At 40.3% G+C, this 26,656-nt stretch overlaps 2 protein-coding genes across 5 annotated transcripts in view; one reads left to right on the forward strand and one right to left on the reverse strand.

Annotated features, from left to right (window-relative positions):
• The window catches only part of HS6ST3 (heparan sulfate 6-O-sulfotransferase 3), a 267,590-nt gene extending 262,528 nt beyond the window's left edge, over positions 1 to 5,062 (reverse strand). Inside the window, exons 1-2 of one of the 3 annotated variants that reach the window (XM_058854467.1) lie at positions 4,943 to 5,062; positions 4,530 to 4,906 (exon numbers count right to left, since the gene is read on the reverse strand). In XM_058854467.1, the coding sequence (XP_058710450.1) occupies positions 4,530 to 4,906; positions 4,943 to 5,062 (497 nt within the window). Of the gene's footprint in view, positions 1 to 4,529 lie in introns of all 3 variants that reach the window. The other 2 variants (XM_058854476.1, XM_058854458.1) reach the window with 2 other exon arrangements.
• Positions 5,063 to 21,087: 16,025 nt separating this feature from the next.
• UGGT2 (UDP-glucose glycoprotein glucosyltransferase 2) overlaps positions 21,088 to 26,656 on the forward strand; it is an 84,191-nt gene continuing 78,622 nt past the window's right edge. Inside the window, exons 1-2 of one of the 2 annotated variants that reach the window (XM_058855356.1) lie at positions 21,088 to 21,471; positions 22,203 to 22,285. In XM_058855356.1, coding sequence (XP_058711339.1) covers positions 21,254 to 21,471; positions 22,203 to 22,285 — 301 coding nt within the window. In that variant the 5' untranslated portion in view covers positions 21,088 to 21,253. The remainder of the gene's footprint in view (positions 21,472 to 22,202; positions 22,286 to 26,656) is intronic. The other variant, XM_058855337.1, reaches the window with a different exon arrangement.

Raw genomic sequence — 26,656 nt, forward strand, 5'->3', positions numbered from 1 at the left:
TTGTGCTTTTTTTTTTTCCGGTTTAAACATTTGTGACTTTTTATTATTTTCTCTCCACTATCTTCAGCATAGTCTTAGTTTTCAATTAACAGTATTACATTTTTGTGATGATTAGTTACCACAGCTGCCAAGATCAGAGTCTGTCTTATGTCCTATTATAGCTAGAGCTTAAAAAACACATAATAGTCTAATAAAGGAATGCAAAAGAAGGAAAAGTAATCCTACTAATATTTTCTATTCAACTCTCCCCATTCCAGGACTCATGGGTTTACTGCTGATTTACACTTCCATAGAAAAATGTAGCATATGTTAAGTTAAACAGGACAAGGAAATAGATAGTATAATGGAAGTGAATTAATGAAAATCAATCGTTTTGAAGACTAAACTGCATTGACAATAAAGCTTATGGGGTTTACATAACCCAAGTGATTTCACTGTTTCATATTAGAAAATTAGTCAAAACTTTCAATAAAGTGTTCTTTAAAGTGTGTAGTTTAAATTATTGCCTTCCTAGTTTAATCAAACTTCAAACACTTCAAAACAATAATAAGTAATTATTAATTATATGGCAGCTATCTTCAGCAACAGATAAAATGTGCGTTGATCAGGTTTTCTCAGGCTAGCTCAAGCATTCCTCCATAGAGCAGAGAGGAAAGTAAGCCCTACCTCACACCCCAAGGATTACCTGGTAACCTAACAGAGACAGACATTCAGTTTGGACAATGTCTCTGCAATATTCGATGCAGAGACTCTCCTTCTCTAGTTTTAGACACAAAGTCCCTATTCACAATTCTAGTCTTTCCTTTGTTATCAGTGAATGGAAGAACTGGCTCTCCAGAAGACAATTCAGCAGGTGTCAGATGTGTCCGAGACCCTTGAAAGGGCTGCCTGTGTTATTCTATTTCTCCCCACTGTCTGCAGAGGCAGCCTAATGTCACTCAGTCTTTACACCAACTCTTCCCTGGCATACCAAGTTAGACATCTCACAACATTTCTCTTCCCATTCTTTCCTCAAGCAATGTTGGCTAAGATTCCACAGTCTCAGCTTCTTGGCACCTCTGAAGGAAGGCCAAGTTCTGGGGGTGGGGGAGCTGAACACAAGCATCACCAACTTCAAGGGCTTCCACAGAGGGCAGTGCAAACACATAAAAGACTGTTTCTTAAAAACAAATAAAAATAAGTAATTTTTAAAAAATTGAAAGGCATCATTCAGATAGCAACTTTTGTAATTTGAAAGCTACACATTAGTGTAGCTAATAGCCTGGGTCTGTAGACACTTAAAGGTATTTTAGCAGAAAATCTCACATCCTGAAAATTAAAACACATGCAAACATCTGAAGAAATGAAATCTACAGTTTCTGTCTTGGTTTGGTTGTTTTTTAAAGTCATGTCATTCAAAAGAATTACTCTGCTTCCTAACAAAAGAGATTCTACAACTTTGCCATAGCATCCAATATGTTAATAACAAACAACTTTTCATAGTGAAGCTGGGACAAGGCACAGCACACCATCAAGTCCCACAGAGGTAAAAGTCCATGCTGGCACTTGGGCTTAAAGAAGTTCAGATTTCTGGGGCACAGCATCAGTTTTTGCGCCATGTTCCATCTTGGGTCCTAAGACTTCAAAACTCCAACCTTAGAAAGAGGAAAAACTAAGACAAATTCTTTTTAAAACCCTAAAGTGATTTAAATGCACTGTCCATGAAAGACAGAGACTGAGGAGAGGTTGTGTTTCACAGATCTTCTAGGACCTTTACCATGATCATCTACTCCTTATCAGCTAGAGCCTTCTCCCATGAATTCTAATTATAGTTTCTTCATTAAATCTTCTGAAGATCTGTGTTAAAAGGTAGGCCTTAATCTAACTTACACTATTTTTAGCCCTCTAAGAAACAAGTTTTCACTATCATACACTATAAATCCTTTATTCCTTCCATGTAGTAAAAGACAGACAGCATAAACAGGGTTCTGAAAGAACAGATAATATTAACACCTGCTATGTGGAGAAACAAGAAAAAAAAAATCTGAAATACACATAACATCTTCACTGCACCAAATATATGGCACAAGAGATCAAGCACCTTGGTACCAAACCTGTAAGAGTGTCCTGCTGGCCACAAAGAAAATCCATTGTCAGATATGTAACCAATTTAGCCTAGTTTTCTGACACCATAGCTGGAAGGCAGAATATAAAATTTGAGCTATTCAAGGAAGTCTAGTGCTTCAAAGACATTCAGAGGCTTTAAAGGAAGTCTTAAAAATATTCAGTACACTTTACATTAGACTTGTATGCTAGTTTCTTGCCTATTTTAGGTATAGCGTCCTCAATTCTCCATTCAGATATTAAAAAAAGACTTAGATGCACACTTCTAATAGTACAGCAAAGTAGTTTGGGCTTGATTCCAATTTTACCAGGAGCAAAGACATTCACAGCAGAGATAATCCATACTTCAGGGTTATTTGATTCCTTTTAGAGCTCCTTGAGAAGCTGAATTCAAACTATATGGTTATAATGACACAACAAAGGGAAAAATGTAAAGGTGTCTCCTAGGATAGGTTATAATACAAGAATGAGTAAGTATTATAATGATGCAATGAATTATTATTCACAGAGCTTTCCTCATTTATGTGAAGACAAATCAAGAAGTGCAGTCTTACACTAGCCAGATAATCTGCTAATTAAACAAAATCAGTAACCAAAAAAATGCAGAAAACAGTATTCACCTATAATAGTGAAGTATCACTATATGTCTTTTTTCAATCAAAGTAATTACTAACTATGCACTGAATATCCACTGTGACTGGCTGTGTAGTACAACTTGAAGTTTTAAATTTACCTAATACAAGAATGGTTTTCTGCAATGGTACTGAAACCACTAGTCCAATTTTACTGTTCTTTTATAATCTTTACAATTGAATTTAGCACTCAGTTGTTTACCTACTAATATTCTTCATGAGGCAGAAAAAGTAGACTTCACTAGCAGACTACGTATTTTCAGACATTTTTACAAATATTAGTCTTCCTCCTCCCCTCCCTTTTACATTGTAAATTTCTTGAATATTTCTTAAAGCTCTAGAGCTACCACCAAATGATTTTGTCCCTGAAGACATTCACAGCCTTTCTCTTCCATCAGCAAATATATACACTTCAGCTAAATTTTTTTTCATAAAATTGTATGAATTACCTTAACAGTATTCTGCAAGTACAGTCCAAGTCCATAGCCATCCACAATAAATTCAAATTATTCTGACTGGAGTCTCTCCAAATGCAACTAGCTTTGCTGTATGGGAGGGCCTTTGATGTTCACATCAAATAACCTTCAAATTGTTCAACAACAACAACAATCAACTCCATTGTCTTGCTGAATAAACCCTGTGAAAATGTGCCCACGAATGTCATGGGCTATACATGTTCTTAAGTGACAAGATACAAACCACAATGTAGAAGTGATTCTAGTGAATATTTAAAGTTCGTGGATTCATAAAATCAAGATGGATACTAAAATGAAAGAACGTAAGGTAGCTGCCAAACTATAGAACTTTTAAAAAATGTATTCTTCCTATATTTTCCTTAATATTTTACAGATGATGGAGTTACAGTTATTAAAGTGTAGAGGTTTTAGAGTGAATTCAGCTTGCAACTCCCTAATACACATGTCCAAAATCAATCAAACAAATAAAGACACGTTCTAACGCTGGCCTGAATCATCTGATCGAATGGTAAATAAATCAGAACGAAGATCATAACCTACTGAATCACCTAGAGGTATCTCTTATCAAGAGAGATCACCCATCTGACAATTTTTCTATGTTTAGAACAAACAAGACCTTTCACGAGACCCAAGGAAACCACACTAGAACATGCAGAGAGGCAGCACGCACACAGAATTCGCTTTTCCACTATCATCAGATCATCAAAGGGCCATTCACAGTGCGATTTCTGCACTGTACTCGGTGTTCCCTGCACAGAGCCTGCCACGCGCGGTCTCCCGACTTTGAGCTTGCACAGAGAGCGAGCGGTCAAAACAGCACGGCAAGCTCAGAACCCGCCTGTCCGCCAACACAGAACACGCGTCAAAGAGAGTTTAAGGGCTTCTGGATACTTCGAACTCCGCTAGTTACAACATTCAGCAGCTGCAACGATCCATCAGATGCTGCAGAGGCATTCTTGCTGCAGAAGATCATAGTGATTTGTTAGAGACGACTTTCTGAAGGACAGCTAAATAGATAGGAGAAACTTGCGGAACACGAGCGGAGTTTCTCCCGTGCTAACCTGCACGCGCTTTACGTGGAATCGGCACGAATCTGAGGCAAAGCGAGAACATCACAGGTAACACATCGGGAAGGCAAGAGCCCGCAGCAGAACCTCCCCCGGAACACCAGCCTTGCCCCGCCGCTTGTTTCTTATTCAGGACGGCAGCGGACAGTTATCTCCCAGGGGCTGGGGAGCGGGACCTGCTGCCAGGGCACCTTCCCACGGCACCGGGAAAAAGGGATCTGATTTGGAGCATCTGGAAAGCAGGCACTGACCTGAGGGTGCGGTTGCCGGCGCAGCCGCGGCGCTCCATGGCGGCGGGCACGCAGCTGGTGAGCTCGGTCCAGTCGGCGTGCAGCCCGCAGCTCCAGCCCGTGGAGAAGCGGGAGAAGAGCCAGGTGTCCTTGTCGCCGCCCGGGCGGTGGCAGGCGCACTTCTTCTGCCCGGCCCGGCAGTAGCAGGGCTGCTCCAGGTGGATGTTGCGCACCAGGTGCCGCCCGAACGTGGTGCCGCCCGTCTTCTGGATGTGGAGGAAGACGATCACGTCGCGGCCCCGCATGTCGAACCGCACCCGCCGGCACAGCTCCCCCCGGGCGAACGGGAACTTGGCCGCCAGCCGCGGCATCGTCGCCGCCTCCTCCTCCTCCTCCCGCTCCTCCGGGCCCCCCCCGCGGCGGGCGGCGGAGGCCGGCGGGCGGCGGGGGCAGGCGGCGCCGGGGCAGGCGGGCGACACGTACTGGTAGACGATGAGCAGGAAGAGCAGCGCCAGCAGCGGCGGCAGCAGCCACCTGTTGAAGCGCTCGTCCATGGCGGTACGCGGAGGCAGCGCGGCGCGGGATCAGGCGCTGCCAGCCGCTGCCGGGACGGCCGCCCTGCTCGGATCCCGCAGCCGAGGGGCGCCCGGCTGCATCCCCGACGGCATGGTCCTGGCAGGCGGGCGGCCGCGGCTCGCTCCGCTCAGCCCAGCGCGCCGCGCCGCACCCCGCCCGAGGCGGCCATCCCGCGCCCGCTGCCCGCGGCTGGGCGCCGAGCGCCGTGCCCGGAACGCGCTGCCCGGCGGCGGCCGCACAGCTCCGATCCCGCTCCCGCTCCGCCGCAACTCCAGCCCAAACACAGCGCCCGGCTCCCGGCGGGGCGCGCCCCGCCCCCGACCGCCGACCAATCGCGGCCGGGCCGGCCGGACAGCCAGCCAATGGGCGGGCCCAGCACGCCGGCCCTGCCGCCAATGGGAGCGCGCGGCGGCCCGGCGTGGGCGGGGGGAGCCGCCCCGCGCTCCCCTCCAGGTAGCGGACCGGGACCGGCCGCGCGTGGAGCGGGGGCGGGAGGCGAAGGCAGCCAATGGAACGGGCCAGGGGCGCAGCCAGGTGAGCGGGCTTCGGTAGGCTCCGCATTTGCCATCCATTTCCCGCAGGGAGCGGGTGTCTGGCGCCGTTCGCGGTGGTACGGCCGTGATAACCCTAAGTGCTTCATACAGGGAGGTCGGACAGCACCGATCACCCCACAGATTACTTGGCTAATTGTAGGTTAGTTGGTACGCGGCGCTGCTGGTTCCTGTGGACTACAAAGCACAAAGTCCCAAACCATGAGTCCCCTTTGCAGAACACTTTTACCTTCCCGAGGCAATAGCTTCGGTTCCCCAGCAGCGCAGCTGCTCCATTAAAGTGTCAAAAGATTACTTTTCAATCCCTCTCGTGTTTACAACAACCCACATCCTGAAACTCTGTTGTTTTCCCTACTGGAAATTATTCTTTTTTCAACAGACATCCAAATGTTCAGCCCGCTAAAATCAGACCCTTCAGATCACACTCCACTGAGTTTTGTTAAAACCACCCCCCACACACACACTGTTTTGCCTGCAGTGTACTCCCCGTAATGTTAAGTCTGTTACAAACACTTTATATCCAAAACCAAGCCTCATATGGCTCCTGGATTACAATATATTAATATGCAAATCATTTTGTCTTAGAACTGATTGCACATCTCGCTTATTTAATTACAGAATACTTTTATTTACTGAGGGATTAATTAGATATTTGACAGTGCTAATGCAACTTTTTTGCTCAACTCTAAAGACAGCTTCACCTCTGCAAGGCTGATAACAGAAGAGCAGTGCCTTCCCATGGGACCACTTAACTTTAGAACTTATAAAAATAGACAAATGTATTTTAAACTGAGACTTTTTATATAGAAACCAAGAGTACTTGGATTTTGGGGGGTAGAGTATCCGCTTCCATGAAAGCTTGCCAGAAATTTTAAAAATTACTAGAAAATGGTCTAAACAGAAGGAGTTCAAACTGTAAATGCCCATAAGAACAACAGCCTACACACCCACCTCCTAACATCTACCACATATGCATGCACACTCCCAGCGTCCCATAGTAGTGTTGTGGTATTACACCAGTAAAAGTCTGACAGTGGCAAATTTTTGGGTCTTGCTAAAACATGAAAAGAGATGATGCACTTCTACATTCACTGATTTTTTTTTAAGGAGAACACCATGTATTACTTGGTGAAATTCATCCTCATACAGCCATGCACCATGGTACTGGACGTCCTTTCATCCTTTGGAAGAATTCAGAGTCTGGTGTCAAACAAACCTATTTAGTCTTCTTCCTCTAATGACAAGAGATGTGCACTCACTGACTCTTATTGAAGTAGAAAACAGCATTTTTATCTTGAAAAATCACCGTGTTCTTTTCCAGCATGAGCAGCAGAGCACCCATCTTCTCTCTAGGGAGACCAGACTCTCTTCTCTGCTTTGGCCACCACTGTGCTCACCTGCTTTCAGACTCCTTGTGCCTCCGAAGTGTGGACTTAATGAGGTTGTCTTTTTCTTTTTCTAGGTGACACAAAGCCTGTCCTAGAGAAATTTAAATATTTATATGTAAGGTAAGAGCATTTTGTTCATATCTCAGCCTATTCACTACTTAACAAGAAATATGGCTAAATTAATTTGAAATAGAAGTGCTGCTAAAGTATTTAGACTCAAGTATCTCTTCTGATGCTTTTAGCATGATACAGGAATATCATAATTCAGAATTTTTTCATTAAATACCAGATTGTTAACACCGTACCTTCATTTCCATGAAAAGGAGCTCAAAACTAAAGTTGCTAAACAGAAACACTCAATTTCAGTAGAATTTTAAATTCTTATTTATTTAAACTTACTCAAGGCAGTTACCGATTCATGAAGACTGGTAAAAAAAAAATAATAGAATAGATGTACAAGAGAAGTAAAAATATTTATAATGATGTTTAGCTGAAAAAACTTGACTTTTAAAAGGTTCTCCTTTTCCTGAAACTAGAAGTTACTTGCAGCCACATAAATCAATGTATTTATGCAGCTCTCAAAGGCAGGCTTTTACTTCCAAATTTGAATGCTCTAAATGATGGCCTGTGGACCACACTTTATGTAGAGTCACAAACCACGGCACGACCAACAACATAGAGTTTTCATTTGGTAGTAGTTTATGTTCTCTTTATAGAGGCCCACATTACTGTGCAAGTCCCTGTGGAATTAAGTTCTAATAAAATCATTTAGCTTTTTTGCAAGTCCATGGCTGTAACTCCTTAGCATCAATGAAGCAATGAAAAGGGTCATTTTGAAAACAGTCGTGTTCCCATTGATTTATTGGGATCATGACTGGGTTAAAAATGAAGCCCTAAGAGTTGCAAACAGTGCTCAATCACAACATTTTCCCTTTCAAACATAACTCATCTACAAATCTCCAATGAGACTTTAACTACAAGGAAAATACAAAGTCAGTTAAAAGCTAATTTTGAGACAATTTCAGGCAGAATACCTTCACCTGTTAAAATTTACATGCCAAATCTACCATAATTTCTACCAGAAACAGGCTAATATGTAGAAGTGTTCCACAGAAAAATATTTTAGAATTCCAATGCAGTATATTCCTTGACCTTGCCAATTCCCAGGCTCAACACATCTTCCAAGTTTCTAAAAATAAAAATTGGCATACTTACAACATATTTTAAAGGATATTACAGTACTTGCTAGTCTGAAGCATTGGGCATGTGAAACACTGTCAGTGCCAGCATCAAGGTTTGTACAAAACGCATGAGTAAGCAAGTGATATTTCATAAACCAAAGGTACAAAAACGTGATTTCATTTAGCAATTACATGTCTGACAAGGTTAACATCTAATAGATCCGTTAATGTAAAATGAAAGTGACACCTACTTCACGCTGGTTTCTTTAAATTATTTATCACTGCTTGACCTGTGCTGTTTCAATACTTGTAGCCAGTTGATATTTCCAATAAACCAATTTTTCATCATGCAGCAAGTCCCAGGTGTTTCCTTTGTCATGAGGATAGAAATTGTTAAATAAATAAATGAATGCTAACTTCAGTAGTTTGTCTGGGATTAATTTGTTTCGATGTTTAGAGCGTAAACCTCCCTTACTTTTCGTCAGATTAAATTCTAGTATGTGCTCTTATCAAACCTTCATTTCAATGGCACATTGAGTGCCTTATTCTTTCTTGTAAAACAATTTATGCATTATACTGCCAGCAACATATTTCTTGTAAAGTTGCAATTCAGCATAAGGCTTGTTACTCTACACTTCTCCTTGTCATTCCTTTTCTGTGTGTAATAATATTATTAAACCTATGACCACCTTTAATTTCCTTTACTCAGAATGCAACCCTACAGAAAGAATGCTTTCAATGTCTCATATGTGCCAGTCCATATGCAGGAGCTTCTGCAAGTCATTCCTTACACCACGCTGCTGCATGCTTTCCTTACGAGAGAAAGGATCAGCTATATTACACTTTGAGTAGTCGTAATTCCACCTCTATAAGACACTGACCTTGTACAACTGGAACATGATAAATTGCTTCCAACATTCTAGTATTTTTCTTTTTTTCTTTGTTTACAACCATATAACTCCTCATAGAACTAATACAATACCTTTCAATACCTTTATTTAGGTTACAGTAGTTGCAAAGATAGTTTCCCAATAAAGGAACATATCTGACAACTTTGAGCTACATTCTTTTAGATAATGCCAAAACAAGACATTTAAAGGCAGATTCCATTTCTACCAGGTAAGCTTGGTCATCTTTTGTTTTTTCACTCCTGGGCTTTGCAACGGGGACATCTAGCAGAATAAAGAATCACCAAATGTTCAAACCTTGTTTGGGCATGTGCCAACTAGCACTCTCTCAAACAACTCCTGGATATAATTTGGGAGTCAACCATTCCAGAAAGCATTTCCCACCAGCACTCAGTGACCAAGATTATAGCTTCAGTGTAGGTCAGACCATGTCACACTATTTCAGTGCCCAAGACAGTTTCTGAACATGTTTAATGTACTAATGGAGACAACACTGCTGAGCATTTGCAGGTTTTAATTTAAGCAAGAAAAATTTGTGTTCACCCTCTTTCATTTTGTACTGTGATGTAACCAAGTTACACTTACAAAACTCAGCTTGGAGTTACAGTGTGCTAGCTAGCAAAGAAAATCTCTGGCATGCAAGGAGCATATGGGCTTACTGGAGTCCGCTGCCCAGACAATAGCACTCAGGGAGCCTTGCTGGTATCCAGCAATAATCCCTGCTGACACTAGGATGATGCTAAGAAAATTAGCCAAAGGGCTTCTGGCTGCTGTTGCCATTCAAAAGATATGTGTGGCTTCATGATGTGGCCAGATAGAATCGGTGAGCAGGAAGATATTTTTGAATGAAGTGAGAAATATTCCAATTATTGAAATCATATCAAATGACAAAGGGAGAAAACAAAGAGTATGAAATACAGGGTGGGATTTTGCAATCCCAGACTCTCAACACAGGGTGCTTGCATATGCTATCTACAATCAGAATCTGCAACATGAGGGCAGCATGAGGAAAGCATTTCACAGGACACAGGAAATTGTTCTCTCGTTTCTGCCCTGTGCATAGAAAAAATTAAGTGTCCTCACACATATTCCTTTCAGCCCTCAGCCTTCTGAACCTAGCAGTATTTTTGATGTAAACTCTTAGAGTGTAGAAAAGCCTTTGGGTACTTATTACAGATAAAAGGCATATCACCTGCGCCACATCCACACTTATTTTTCCACATTTGTGTCCAAATGGAGATGCTTCAGACTCAGTCACTCTGATAACCATGTGAAAGATATCGCTACTGCATTTACTGCATATGGTGTTTTGGTTTTCCTAGTAAAGAACAGTCTAGCAGCATGTGATAAACTCCCTTGTTTAAAGATTAGGGTGTCCAAGAAGTCAGCACCCACATTTTCATGTTGCAGCTTCGTCTCTGATCAGGGAGGTCAATCAACAGAGACATACATCTCTTCTGAAATTGGTGCATGCTTCCTCCTGCCTAACAAAAACTAACAAATGTTCCTATCAACACTCCCACCGAGACCCCAAAACGGCTCATGCGGCAATGTATAGGAATTGCAAGACTGTGTAATGCTGCCACCTGGTGATAAGCGTCACAGAAGCATCTTCTTACTCCTAGCATCACACGAAAGCCATTTACTTCCTTTCAGGTGCTCTTAATCCGTAAGGACCCATCAAATGTCACTTATCCAACTATCAGTTCATCTTGAGCACCTCTGCTTGTGCTTAGAAGTGAAATTTTCAACTCAAATGGAAAATGTGATGTTTTCAAAGTTATGAAGGCCATATCTTGTCTTTTCCTTCAAAACAGACTTCTAGGTATGCCATGGACAGACATAGACTTATCTTGATCCAAATCCCCATCACAACTCTATATGAAGTCTAGAAAGTTTAGCATTTTCTGAGAAAAAAACTGAAGTAATATTAGAAATGATCCACTAGACCTTCCCTCTCTCTCGCCTTTTTTTTTTTTTTTTTTTTTAATCTTTTCAGTCTTTGGGGTGTACTGTAAAAATAATAAACAAACAAACAAACAAACAAACAAAAGGCAAAACAAAAAAGCCCCAAAAGAAACAACAAAAAAATCTTCCAAGAAGTTTCCCTCTCCAAGATGGAAAAAAACCCACTTTGGTAGTACATGATCTCTGAGTCCTTCATCTGATCTCTGTGGGATAGAGGTGGAAAATGAAGAAAAAACACGGAAAATGGTAGATCAGGCTCAACTTCTAGCACCCCTATCTGGCTTTCACAGCTGTCTGCAAGCCTGAACCTTTCTTTTATAACTTACCTCCAATCCCTTAGTGAAAATCACAGCAAGCTGAGAACTGCTATCACTTTCTGGGCTGCTGCTATTTTGTACAAGACCTTCCTTGGATTCTTTTCAGAAAGCCAACCTGGACCCTTTGAAGTTTAAATTCAAGAACTGCACTTTTTAATGTGCTGCTATGAGAATTTTTAGAACAATTCAGTCCTCTTCTTTGGGGATTTTTCTTAACTCTTTTTTATTTAACTATCATTCTGGAAGCACCTAAAGGCATGCAATCAGAGGTTCTTCCCTAACATATGGCCATACAAAGATTTAATATTTTCTCTTTGTGTATTCATAATATATAGGAATGGTAATATATATTCGTTAAATTATCCTCCCTAGATCAGTGAAATACTGGTCCCATCATCAGTTAAAAGTTCAGTTGGACTTCTGGAAAAGGCTGAGAGGAATTCAGGTGTAATGCTGAAGGGATGTAAATTATTTCACAGCTGAGGCTGCAGCAGAATTACTCCTATTGCCTCAAATCTGGCCAACCTACAACAGTCATAGCACAGAAAAGTCAGTAGCATTGTAGGTGAGAAGTTAGAAACTCATACTCAGTTTGAAATCCCGGTTTGAGACATTCATCTCTGGCACTAATTTATCTTATGATCTTGGATTAAAGTATGTTGGGAACTGTAATTATCATGAGAACTAGGAATTCTAACCTATAATGACAATCTGTGGCAGCAAATGTCAAGACAAAAACAGTTCTAAGCCTCAGCAGAGGGAAGGATCTGTTGGCCTTGCAGTTCATTTGCAACAGACCAGTGACTAAGTAAGAAATATGAGAAGGAAGAAAAATTGTTCAACACTGTGACAGGTTTGAGATGAATAAACTGTAAATTCAGAGGGAGAGTTGAGGTGAAGATTGCTGGAGTGTTCAGATTAAGAATTGGCAAGAAATAAGTGAATAATTCTTTGGCTGTCAGAAAAAGGAAATCAAAATATAGATTGGTCAAAGCAGTTTGTTTGACCAAGGGGTCTAAGGGCATCTCACATTGAAGTGGTTCAGTGAGAAGCATGTACCTAGAAACTACCAACACTTCATGTCATCTTGTGGCAAAACACAAACTGGAATAGAATAGGAATTGCACTGCTAAGAGAAGACAGAGATGATCCACAGCACTGTAGTCCCACTGTGGCTTGCAGACCATTGATGGTGAGTGAAATAGCAGAGTCTGATATGTAAAATAATTAGCAGCTCTGTACCCTCTTCCATGGTTTTGGGCAAGCATAACTGAGAATTGACAAGCCTTAAAATATTCAAATTGATGCTTGTAACATAAAAATTCACATGCTATAAATGTATTTTATTTAAATACAGATGTTTTTAGCACAATTATCATCATCTTTCCCAACTGCTAAGAAATAGTAGGATGCAAGTTGTCCAGACATTTTATAATTGCATTCCTTTAATAAAGTGTTTGGGAACCCCAAATTTATAGCAAGGCTGTGGGGAAAACAGGAGCTTACACTTTCTTTTGAAAGGAAGACTCTTTGAAAGATTCTTTGGAAAAATTTTGCTGGGGCTTCCAGCAGGCAGGATTTCACTTTTCATTCTTTAGTATCACAGAGTAGACCTATAATTTAACCTTAATCCTTTCAGAAGGCCCAAGTTTATCGACCTAATATACTATAGTAAGTTCTTGTTGACAACTGCCAGTTATCAAAATTATAGTATGAACAGAAGTATATAAAATGTGAATAACCACTACAAGCAGTGTATTTCTGATTTAACTTCATTTAATGTAGGAAATCAGGATCAAAGAATAACAGGAACCCAAAATAAAGCCATGTTTTCCAGACAGAAACCTATCTTTATTATAATTTAATAGACAAGCATAATTTTCCCTTAGTTTGAGGTGTTAATTCTGTGTGATTACCATATGGTAATCACATAGAATTCTGACCATTTAATTTATAATGATCATTTTATTTCAGAGACAAAGTCACTCAAAAGAGAATGCTTCAAGATAGCATGCATCCAGCACTAATCCTGTTGCTTTCTTTTTTCCTTCCTTTTTGTGTCATCAGTGTCCCACAATTTGGAGGTGCACACTGCTCCTTTAGCAGCACTAAGGATGGGGAGGAAAAGCTCATCCCACTGCTCTTCCCAGCAGAAGGATACAGGAGATAGAGGTAGCAGCAGTTAGCACATCAGGAGTTAAACAATTTGCTTTTCTTTAACAACACTTCATTTCTGCCCTCAAAGTTTATCTACATTAAAATATTCTAAATGTAGTGTGTTTCTGTGAGTCTAATTATACGCGGCATGCGAAAACATATTTATTAATCACATTGCTAATTACGTGCAATCACTTCAATACACAGGTGCAAAGCTCCAGAAATATGCATATTTTAATCACCTTGTATATAGATATAAGCCACAACTTTTTATTTAAGTATTCAGTGATTCCTTATTTTTCTGGGACTACACTTTTTTGGATTTTTGACTGGCTAGTGCCAGAGAAAGAAATATACTAGGCTACTACAAATCTGGAATTTAATTTATATGTATATGTTCCAGGTATTACAATTCCTGTAATTCCTTACTTTTCCATGGTTTATGAACATTTTAAAGCACACATTTTGTAATTTATTGATGGATACAGCATACTGACTTCAGAGATATAGGAATCATAATTTTTATTTTTCATCTGGGAGCTTTAATTCTCACAGTGTTCCTTTAGTAAAAATTTGCCTGGAAAATCATATATATGTGCATGGAAATGCGTCTTCTCCAGTTTGCAGTAAACTCAAAAGACCTTCTTAATGGTTTAAAAACAGAAGGTCATAAAAATCTTGAGCACTAAATTCACTTTCATTATATTTGTAATGGCTTGTGGCTGCACTTTTTGCTTCTCTTTCATTTACATGTAACTTATTTTTTACATTGATTTTTAAAGATGCCTTCACCAAATGGATTGCAATTATCTTTGTGTGTAAATCATAAAAATTGCAATTTTTATATACTCAGATTAACTGAAAAGGACATAAAATATTGATTTGCATAATTCAAAAGTAATATTTCAGTTTTCCCTCTAAAGATATTTAGTGTAAATTGCTGGAAGGAATGCTTTAGATTACTTGTCCGTAAGTATTATTTTTCACATTGAAAAGTGAGCTGAAACGACCCCTGACAGGCAAAACCTCATCTACTGGCTGCTTCTAACGTTAACAAAAGGACAGACCAATAGAAGGGACACAGCAAAACCAGAAAAGCAGCATTAAAATTTGTTCCACTGGAAACAAATCTGTCATATTTCACACAATAAAGCAGCCAGCTTGTTCTGTTTCACTTTAGCTACACAAATTTTTAATTAAAGTAAATTACACTTAAGAGTCACAGAACAGTTGTTACGGGTATTAAATGTGCCAGCCACCGTAACAGCGTTCAACAAGGTTTTCACTAAATCAATAAGCCAAAAAGAGACTCTTCTATTAAGTCCTTTTTATAAGTAGTGCTACAGCTTAAGCTGGGAGCTCCCATAAAAAGACCCCGAACAAAGAAATTGCTGGGCAATTATGCCCTTAGAAGTTTCCCACTTCTCATGCAACTGATGGGACCAGCAGTAATATTAAGCTCATGATAGGCACAACATGAAGCACAGTGAGATTCATCTAAATATGAGGAAAAGCTTCTTTACTGTGGGGATAACAGAGCACTGACACTGGCTGCTCAGAGAGTTTGTGAAGATACTCAAAACCTGCCTGGACACGATCCTGTGCACCTGCTCTAGGTGAACCTGCTTTAGCAGGGGTTTAGACTACATGATCTCCAGAGGCCTCTTCCAGCTCCAATCACTCCATGATTCTGTGATTCTGACTGGGGCCTTCCCATTCTTCCTTGTGTCCCTTCACTGTCTCTACATAGTGTCTGGGCCACTTCTCTCTAAGGCTGAAGCTTCTGCTGATGATTGCAATTTCCTTATCTTCTGACTTGAACTGGCTCTGGGGCCTTCTTTTACTTGACCGTAACATATGCTGAAAATATCTAGGTGAAAGTTTACAGCTTGCAGCCTACAACTTCAGCAACTTTATCTACTGATGTAAGCTATGCAAAGCAAATTCTGTATAAGTAGCACACCAAATCACACCACATAGTTTAGGTTGGATGAGTGCACTGGAGGCCAGCTTGCTCTACTCATGCATAAAGCAGAACCAGCTTCAAAGTCACTTCAGGTTTCTCAGCACTTTGTCCAGTCAGGAGTCACAGCATCACAGAAGACAGGTCTAATTCCACGTCACCACTGTGAAATTAAAACAACAAAATGCACAGGGGTTTGGAAGGACATTTTTGTTTGGTGAAACATTGGAGATGGCTGGACAATAGGTGGTGGCTGCTACATCCCTGGAAATATCCAAGGCAGGGGAGATTGGACTAGATGATCTTTGGTGGTCCCTCCCAACCAAACTATTCTATGCTTATGTGATTCTTTCAAGAAGTGTATTATAGTTTTTGTTCCAGCATTAGAAGTGCACTAGCAAGACATTCAAAGGGAAGTAAGGAATAAACACGAGATTTGTCCTTTCAGCTGCTCAGTCACACAAAGCCTGCAAGTCAGCTGGCACCCAGCTCTGCTGTGACCTGAATGCTGCTCCATGCAGAACCAGGAACAGGGAGTTACTGCACAAGTTAGCTCTTCCAGAGCCCATGCTGCCTTGCAAGACAATGGTTTCTGCTGAGTCTGTAATCCAGCCTGAGCCAGGAGCTGCTGTGAAAGAGCCCTGCCTCCCAGCATATGCTATCACTGGAGCACTCCGGATGGTAAAGTCTGCACCCTGCACAGGTGAAAATACAATTGCAATTCTGACCCAGTTTAAAAAGGATCGAAGAGTTTGTTCAAAGAAAAACTGCACTTGGCTTTGAGTAGACAGTACATCATGGGTCTGCAGTCCTCGCTTCTGTCAAAGGTGACTTGACATATTGAGTTCCATACTCACGACTCACCGGCTAATTTCCCAATTTACTTTTTTTTAGGCATTCTGGAAAGGATTCAGAATTCTGCTTGCTTATCTGACTAAAAAGGAAAAATCATTGATATACTTTGTCGTACAGGTACATTTCTTCTTTATATTTTCCATCTTGCATGTAGCAATAGCACCTGTTGATCCCTACATGATAGGCCTACAGTTCAAATCCTACTACCCTATTCTGGAAAATAGTGTATTTTCTCAGTGAATACACCTGTACCTTCACACTAAAGTCTCTTTTGGTGCTGGTGTGGCACTATGTGGCCAGAATTGTAGGCACTGAGGCACTTCATTGCACATACCAGCTTATCAATTAATGTAAAAATACTCAGCTTTGCGCATTTTATTTATAAATATTTTATCTTCTGAAGTTATAATCTCCCCAACAGTTGCATGTGACAAATCATGTCTAATATACAAGTATGTGGCTATTATTTGAATAATCAACAATGGTGATTTAATAACTTATTGTGAATTTTAGACTAAATTATATATCATCAGCATATCACCTGTGTTCCTTTCACTGAGTACATAGATTCACAACTTACAAAAAAGAGAAAAAGAAGAAAAAGAAAAAGAAGGAAAAATGTTCTTTTTTTCAACACCCAAACACCTCACAGCATGTTGTAAGTAAGAGATTAATTGTGAGCACAGGTCAGTTAACAACCAAGATTGTTAGTTGGCATCAGAAGTGCCAACTCATGCTACATGATGAGCTTGACACAGGAATAATAAAGTAAGATTTAGCCTAGACAAACTCAGAAAAACCCTGCAACATTGTAGATAAGCCCTGCAGTTACCCACTGGTGTAGTTTGTTGCTCAGATTTGGCATGGTAGGAGCCAGGGCAATACAAAAATCAATACAACCACACTGTTTGTTGGCACAGCAGAACACTGGCATTGCTTATGAACTTGAGCCAGTATCCCAATTGAGCTGCATCCCCCATTACGAGCACATTTTACTGTTCTCCACAGTACAGACATGCCCAGAGTTTTTTAGGAAGTTTATCAACCTGATCCAGGAAGTATATTCTCCAGATCTTTGAGGTGGATAATTTTAAATAACAGGCTGTAACTTCTGTGTTTATTTCACAAAGCAAAATGTTGCTTCAGCCTCCTTTTTTTCTCTTTTTCATTTTTTTTTTCTTTTCAGTTAAAGTTGGAAAGAGAAGCATCCTGGCAGCAAGCTATTTACTATCCCTGCAGCTGTATGCATGGGCATGGCAAAGCGGCATAAATTCTCATTGCTAGAAAGTTGCCACTGAGCAGATTCTGTGAGCTGTTGAAACCAGGCTTATATTACTTCTGCATCATTTTTTCTTTCACTGGTTCATCCCTGTAAATAAAAATAAAAAGTTAACAGACTATGAAACATATTTTGTATGGTCTGCTCCAGAACAACACTATATTGAGATATGCTCATCAAAAAACTATGGCTGGTCTATAATGGAATGGAAAAAAAGTGATGCAGTACAGAATCCTTTTAGGATTTAGGAATCTTTTTAGGGAAAGACCTTAAATGCCTGTCATAGTAGCGACTTTGACAGGTTCTGAAGAGAACCTATCTAACAAAATCTAACAAAATCTTCCAATCTAACAAAAGATAAAAGGATGCTAGCAGCTACTGCTCAGGAGGCCATCAGTTAAACAGTTACATAACCACGTAACAGGAATATCTTTTGGTTAGTGTTTGACATTTACATTACCTCCAAATTAGGGAGAAAGGGAGCCTTTCACCATGGAATTGTTTTCAATCTGTTACGAAAATAAAGTTTTATTTTCAGCTAACTGAATACGCTGATGAAGCTCAACTTATTTTCACTTATTGCTACTGTTTCTATAAAACAGACATAGCTTGCTGTGACTTACTAAACATTTGCATCTTATGGAGAAGCATTCATTAATCACTCCCGCTATTCACACTGAAACTGCTATGATAATCAATTCCTATTTGCACAGCTGCGATATGAATAATTTTAAATTTTGGCTCTAATTGTTTTTCTGTACTGCTGAAAAATGGTTTCAGAGAACTAAGAGGTTTTTTCACACACACATATATATGGAATGTATGTACAAGAATGGCCAAGTGTTATTTGAAATACCTAATTACATAAAATTCTGCTGTAAAAATGAAGATTAAGTCTGCTCTCCATCTTCTAGGTTTGCATTTTGTTTAACAGATTAAAATCTGCCTTTCTCAAATATACAGAAACAGATCTTTTTAAAGTGTGTACTGGCTCTTCATGGCTGGAATGTAGTTAAGGTACCAAAGCAAAGTAAAAACTGATAAATATGCAATAGGTTTTAGAAGGAATGCAATGTTCTCTTACAGCACTATATTTCTTTCCAAGGAGCAATCCAAACTGCATCTTAAGCAATGGATTAGGTTTCCCAGAAAGGTTGTGCAGGTGTCAGCCGTGTATTTTTTTTCAACACTTGACTGGACCTCGGACCTAACCGTGTTCTTAGTTGGAGGCTGGACTAGAGATCTCCTGAGGTCTCTTCCAATTTAATTTTGCCTATCTATGATCATAAATTTAAGGCCCCTAATAAAACAATAACCCTAAATGCAAGAGGTATCTCAGCAGAGACTCTTTCTTTCTAACAGAAATCTCTGAATTTAAGCAGACAGGATCTTTTCTCAAGAAAACTATTGGACTAGCTATTTTCTGTAGTTCACCATGGACTAATGATCTGACCTTTGATTCAGAGCTACCGCTTTATCTTGCCACTGAATTCAAAGCTAGTTATATTTCCATAGCCAGTGCAAACAGATTTTATTTATCTTCTTGTATGGCAAATCATAAATTGTAACAGCTCAAGATTAAACAAGTACCAGCTTAAGAGTTGACATTTAAGTAACAATAGCAGACTCTTCAATATCAATATAAAATAAAATGTAACAGAATAACTTTATATAGAAAAGCAATTGATAGATTAGGGTAAGGTGGGTGAATCCATCATCACATTGTATCACACGGAGATGTGAAAAATGCATGGTAAATGTATACACATGGGGAATATGCTATGTACATCTCAGTTTTGCTTGAAGAAACATCAAAAAAGCAACTTGCAATTCCTTTAACCATAGGATTACTTGGGCTGGTATATTTTTTTGGTAGATGGTCAATATAAACCAGCTATAGGCTATTCTGTGCAGAACAAGTGTAGTGTGAGCTATTTTAAGTTCATCAAAAGCATTTTGAACTTTGCCAGGGAGTGTTGGAAGTGTGTTTTATCAGTTCATCACATGTGTACTTACTTTATATGGATGAAAGAGTTTGGGCCCATAACTGGGTTGTTAGCATAGTACGACAAGGGGACCAAACTTACTCATACAGTACTCTAGCCATGCCATCCCTGTTAGCAGCAGCAGCAGCAGCGACTCCTGAACTGTCAATATGAAAGAAATGAAACTGCTTAGGCAGTGTATCATAGCCTTTCCCCATAGAAAAAATGCTGAATTTTGTTAATTCTAATAGCCTTACACATAAAGCAAGATAAATACTCCTGTGGTTTTCATTATTTCTGCAGAGGTGTATTAAGGCTGCACTACTGGTTTTAGGTATGGTTTACTTAACCTATCAACACTAAAGCTGGCATCACTGATGTGACACAGTGGTAGCTGGAAATTATCTGAGGTCTTATAACAGCACAAATTTGTGTGAGTAAGTCCAAAAAAGACCAACCACCAAGGGCCTAGGCCGAATTTACATATGAATGACCCTCAGGAGGTATTTTTCATACTCTGACATGATAAATACCAAAAAGCATGCTAAGTACAGGCATTCTGTGAAGGCAAGTTTCTGTATCATAGTTTGCAATGAGCACTAACCATCCAAACTATAAAATCCATACCCTGCTCCCTGGAGTTACATCCTCACTGGCTCCCACCACCCACGAAGCAACTTTGAGCAGTCAGATGACTGTGCACAAAGGAAATTAAAGTGTATGCAGCAGTAAGATATTCCAGGTTTCAGCTTTGAGTTCCACGAGCCATATTTTGGAAAAGGCAATACCCCTATTTTTAATACAGCTGGGGGATGAACAACTATGCAGCGCTGCTCTGTATTGGCATCCCACAACACAGCTCCAGCAGCACCAGCCTCTCTTAGGTCTGAAGAACTGAGGGAATGTAGCAGCTTTGTTGAGGAAATGGAATAAGCTATGGAGATTTTTGAGCACAGAAAAAAATTAGAAATCAGAGAATGTGAGTATGAAAATTCCAAGGTAAGCTATCAGAAGGTAGAGGCAGGGTTCCTGTGAAGCCCCCGCTTGAGGAAAAAAAGAATATGAAGATGGAAAATAAAACACATCTCAAAATAAAAGTCAGTTTGGAAAACTTGGAAGGGGAAATTAAATACCTACCTCTCAGAGGAACAACTGCGTATGCGTATTATGTCTGAAGCTGCTCACCCAGAGTAAGACTTTTACTACTGTTTGTAGGCTGCTGAAGGCCGAGGGAGAGCAGCCCGCTAGGACACGGCCAGCGGCAGCTTTAGGGAACGCCAGGGCATGGGGCTGCTGTCCTTGGACACAGCCATGTCCCTCCTCAGCCTCCTGCAGCCACCAGTACCCAAGCCTAGGGCACCCTACGTAAATCACACACTTGCACTAAACAACGCGAAACCTTAAAAAAAAAAAAAAAAAAAATTAAAATAACGCGATAGCCCCGACACGAGCAAAGGGGAGCGGGCCCGCTGGGGGGGCCTCAGGCGAGGGCGCTGTTTCTGCGCTTCCGTGCTCCTGGTGCCACACGGCACACCCCGTTACTTGGCCGCCGCTACCTCTCGACAAGGTCGACGTAGCTGGACTGGGCTGGCCGAGGGCGCGGCGCGGTCACTGTGAATGGGCTGTGCTCAGGGCCCTGCTCGTCTGGCGGTCACTGAGCACCTCATGGCGGGCTCCGCCGCGCTGCTGTCGCCGGCGCTGCTGTCGCCGGTGCTTCTGCTGGCCCTTCTGTGCCCCCGGCCGTGGCCCTGCGGCGCCTCTCCGGCCTCCTCACAGCCCGTGACTGCCCGCCTGGCGGCGAAGTGGCCGGCGACCCCCCTGCTGCTGGAGACGAGGTGCGTGCGGCCTTCTCCTCTTTTTCCTTCTGCTCTTCTTTTTCCTTCTGCTCGTCCTGCCAGCGGGCCGCCCTGTCCCGGCTGCCTCCTGGGGAACAGGAGGGTGGAGGGACCCCCTTTTTACCTCCGCTGAGCGGGAAGGAGGGCTGTCCGAGGGGGCTGGCAGCGTTTCTGTCTCTCGGAGGGTGTGTTAAAGTACTTTTTGGATGTGCGGCTGAACTGCTTTCTTCTCTCGGAAAGTGTTGTGGACAGGACTGGAAACGTTATCCCACACTTCGAAGGAGCTGTAGAAGCAGCTTTATATTTAACCAGCTCAGGCGTTTTGCAGGTCGCTGGGTGGAGATTTAGTGGGCCGATTACCGAGTTCCTGCCTGCCACTGAGTAACATCTTCGCTTGCCTCCAAATAGTTTGTGCTAAATTAATTGATTTTGATTTTGGAATATCTGTAGAAAAATAAAGTTAACATTTTGGGGATTTTCTGTAACAAGAGAATAGTCTGCATGCTTTACAGCTCTGATTGTTGATTTTGGATAAAAATAACTTGGATAGAAATAATAAAAAAATATCTTTTGACCATACAGTTCAGGTCAGTTTTTGTCCATATATGGACATGGTCATGAATAACATTTGGCTGATGGGTATTTTTTATTTTAAACAACTGAAGGTTTTTACTGTGGCACATCTTCATACAAAATCAACCTATGGACAATTAATTTTTATTTCTAAACAGTGAATTTATTGCAGAAGATGGTAATGAGAAGTTTTGGCAGTTCTTGGAAACTGTGCGGGAATTAACAGTTTATAAGCAAGGAGGTAAGTTAAACAGCATGTAGTTTTTAAAATATTGTCTTGTGCACTGTGTTTAACTTTGAGACACTACACATTAATTAGTTCCAGGAAGGTCAAGCCTGACCCTTCCATTATTGCTTAGTAGGTAGGTTTCTTTCAGAAAGTGGTATTTCCGAAAGCATTTTCCCCTAAGAGCAATACTTGCAGAGGAGTTTAAGAAAGAAAAATGAGGACGGGATGGACTGAACTGCTCTTACAAAATGGAACAGAAGTGTAAAGATTAAAGATTCCTATCTACTTACGTGACTTTCCAAGAGTTAATAGGATATTGAGACTCCCATGTTTTCTGTGAGATGGATCCTTGCAGGGCATAAAATCACACAAATAACTAGAATGCAAATGCTAGGAAATGCTAACGGAAAAATTTAAAGAATTATCAGAAAAAGGTTTAATACTTGTACATGGCATGAAGACTGTTTTCTAGGATCAATACTGATGTTTTACAATAAAAACTAAATAGGACTAAAAAAGCCTTGCATGATTAGACAGAAGACTGTTGAGTTGTTAGAAATTTGGAGAGAAGACTGAAGCATAAAATCCATCAAAAGAAATATAGAAAGCCACCCCAGAAGAAACCTCAGAGAGCAGTTTACTGGAAATATCCATGGTAATGAAAAACTGGGAGACTTATGGGGCTCTACACCATGATGGGCAATATTAGACCTGCTTCACAGGTCAGCAGATGAACAAGGTGAAAAAGGCTTCAAAACAAGGCTTCATTTTGCTCTTTACTTACAAAATAGTACAACTTTTTAGGCATGAGTGCAGGCATCTAACACTACCACTGGCAGACACTTGAGTGAAATTGAATGTTACATTAATAGTCAAAAGATAAAAAATTGTAGAAAGATTTTGCAGAAAAGAGCAGTGATAAGTACAGGTACATGACAAATGCTGTATATGGGAGAGAGGACTTGAGAAACAATTTCAACAATTTCAACAATTTCAACAATTTTCAACAGTTGTGACTGACTGAATACAACTTTAAAAAGATTGTGGTGTGCATGTGATAATATTATTTGAGTTCTCAGTGGTGCCCCAAAGTACACACATGGTAAACATAATTTTGCTGCTTTTGCTTCTGTGATGTGCTTTATATCAAGTAAAGTGTGATTTTTTACTTTACTATCTCCCTGTGTTTTCCTTATTATTTCTTTAATATGGAAAAAGTACAAGCAGAAAATGTACAAAGAACTATGATTTTAATTGTAATCAACTGGAAAAATTAAAAAAAGCACTCAAAATTACTGAGATGGTGATTTCAAGGTCAGAAGTCTGTACAAAACTGGAGGGAGTAACTGAGAACAGAATGCCCAGGTGGTGAATGCTGCTAAAAGCCATTCTGTATATGGCATGAGGCCATGGAAAGTGGAAGTAGATGCAGAATTTGACCTGTGGTCAGCTGCCAGTAGTGTTTGTTGAGGCAAGTGCTGTTGTCTAGTCCTGCTTAAGGTCTTTGTCAGCACACAGGGCAATGGCATGTATTACACCCTCCACAAGGTTGGGGATGACCCAGGAGTGAGAGGAGAAGCTGGAAGGTAGGACTGTAACTAGAGGGACCTTGGCAGGCTGGAGAGACAGGCCAACAGAAACACTGGAATAGTCAGCAAAGGTGTTTTACAGACTCTGCATGTAGGCTGGAATAATCTCAGCAACAGCATTATCTTGGGGCTGACTGACTAGAAAGTTGTTTTGTGAGAGACAGAATGGGGATCCTTGCAAACAGTGAGCATGACAACTACATGCCAGATTGCAGCAGCAAGAGGGTAGTCATCAGGTCAAAGAAAGTGTTTATTCCACTGTATGAGGCACTTGTAAGACTGAATCTGGAATACTGGGGCCATGTTGGGGCTCCCTGTGAAAAGAAAGAGTCTATCATGGGAGAAAATCTAGGAGAGGATCTCTGCAATGGCTAGGGAGGTGGAGCAGATTTCTAAGGAAAGGCTGAGAGAACTGTGAGTGAACCTGAGAAAGGAAGGACTAAGGAGATACCTTGTATCGTCAGCTTCCTAATAGAGAAATGTGCAAAGAAGGGGAACCAGGCCCTTCCTGAAGGTACACAGCAGTATGAAAAAAAGCAAAGGGCAGAAGTTGAAGCATGGAAGTTGTGATTAGATGCTAGAGAAAATGTTTCTACCATGGGGATTGGGTAAACACTGAAACTGCTCCAGGAGGCTCTGGAATCTCTGATTATCTCTCTATTCATTGAGATAATTCAAAGTTCTACTGCATGAAGCCTTGAGGAGCCCAGTCAAGCCTTGAAATTATATCTCTAAGTAACACTTTGGATAAGGTGACATCCAGAAGTCACTTTTAACTTCCTCTTTTTTTTTTTTTTTTTTCTATGAGTGGTTTAAATGCCATTGATACTGTCTTGACGTAAGACTGCTGTATTAGATGATGTGTCAGGATTTTTTTTATCAGCCATCTCTTTTTTGCTTGCTTGGAGTTTGAAGCTTTAATGACATTTATTATTAGTGACACAGATGTCTGTTGCAATTAGCTGTTAGTTAAATACCTGCTTCTCCTGGATAAACTGTGATTGAGAACAAATTCTGTGATTAAGAATAAATAAATTACAGTAGAATGATCTCCATGACCTATAATGCCAACGAACTGTTAGATGCTGGCAGTTGGCAACCTTGAGACTACATTCAAACACTACTTTAATTAAGCATATTGAGAAGTTGATGTGCATATTTATCTTTATGGCCAACGCACATCTATGACAATAATGCAGGGAAACTTGAAGTTCTGGCACCAAGTGGCTTTCCTAAGAGTGAAGTCATAGTTGGGGTAGTCTCAACCTAAGGAAATGGATGCTCTTCATAAGCAGTAAGTCTGCATTAGATGTTTACAATAAGCTGGTCAGTTTGAGTGGAAAATCTGGTGCTGCAAGACCACAGTGGCACAGTTTACTGTGAGGTATGTTACAGTTTTCCTCTGAGGAGAAATTGGTTCTCTATGTGGTGTGGAATGAGTTCTGTCTTAGTTGCTGCATGTCAGGACACATTGATGTAGAGGGATGTTCATGATGTGTTAAAAGTGATGTAGTAACTACTTGAGTAAATTAAAGGATCTGGCTTAAAAAGGATTGGTTGGGGCAATTGACTTTTCGCTTATTCTCTGAGTGATGCCCAGAGTAGACAGGGTGAATAAGCAGGAAATAAAAGCGTTGTTTGTTTAAATAGAAATATTTTCATAAAAGGTAAAGAATTCCTATATTTGAAGCTGAAAATACAGGTTTATAAAGGAATTAGATGATAGATTTCTATCCCAACATACTGTTGAATGAGGAGTCATAAAATGTTAAAGCTAGAAGCAACTTAAAAAATCTAATATGGTAGCTTGCTTATTTTTTCTTCTAAATCCTCCCTTTGATAATTTTCAATCTTTATTTTTTTTTTTAATAATTTCTCAGGATTTGTTGTTTTAAATTTAGAATAATCAAGATCTCTAGTTACTTCACTCATTTAAAATATTTATTACCAAATTAGGTTTATTAATGGTCTGTTTAGCTATGATACTTGTAGCAGTGTAGTGGATTTGGTAGGAATTATGTACATGGAATTTGGTGAAATATTTAGTCTGGTGTTGTATTTGGTGGTTTTAACTTTTTTAATATGAACTCAAATCAACTTGGGCAGCATCTTGATTATACAGTATCAAAAACAGGAAAAGGTTAGTGATGGGATACACTGTATTAAATTAATGTGAGGTCATCAGATAACATGGGCAACCTTGTTTATATCTACTTAGTGTGCAACATATTTTCTGCCGGGCTTCTGAAATACTTGGAAAAGCAGATGATGCTGTTTTGAGCTGCAGGTATGTTATAAAGAAATGAAAGCTGCAAAAATTTTGTACTAAGACTAGCACTTACAAAACACTGAAGATGGCATTTTAAACTTCCTGCTGCTTTTATATCCCTAAAGGTTAATTTATGATCACTGGGGAAGAGTAGCCAGTTCCCTGCTAACTAATTATCACTTGAGTGTTTACTGTCTTCCCAAGTGCTTCAGTTTATATATTGAATTTTCAGCAGCCTCATAAATATATATTAAAACCCAAAACTAAACCAACACACAAACATATTTTCTGTATGGAAGCAATTTTCCCTGAAAAAAATTATAACAGCATATTTCATATAAACAACAATCATGCAAATTATTTTTTGCAGTCTAGAAGACTACACATTATTCACAACTAAATTAAACAAGTATTTTTTATGTGTATATAAACCTTAAAGATTCCAGAGGAATTAGTTTCACAAACATGGCATTTCTATACTAATAAGGCAGTAAAATAAAGTATTCCCTCTTTACTGGAATCTTG

The sequence above is a fragment of the Poecile atricapillus genome, chromosome 1 (assembly GCF_030490865.1).
Source record: "Poecile atricapillus isolate bPoeAtr1 chromosome 1, bPoeAtr1.hap1, whole genome shotgun sequence".
In the NCBI taxonomy this organism is placed as follows: Eukaryota; Metazoa; Chordata; class Aves; order Passeriformes; family Paridae; genus Poecile; species Poecile atricapillus.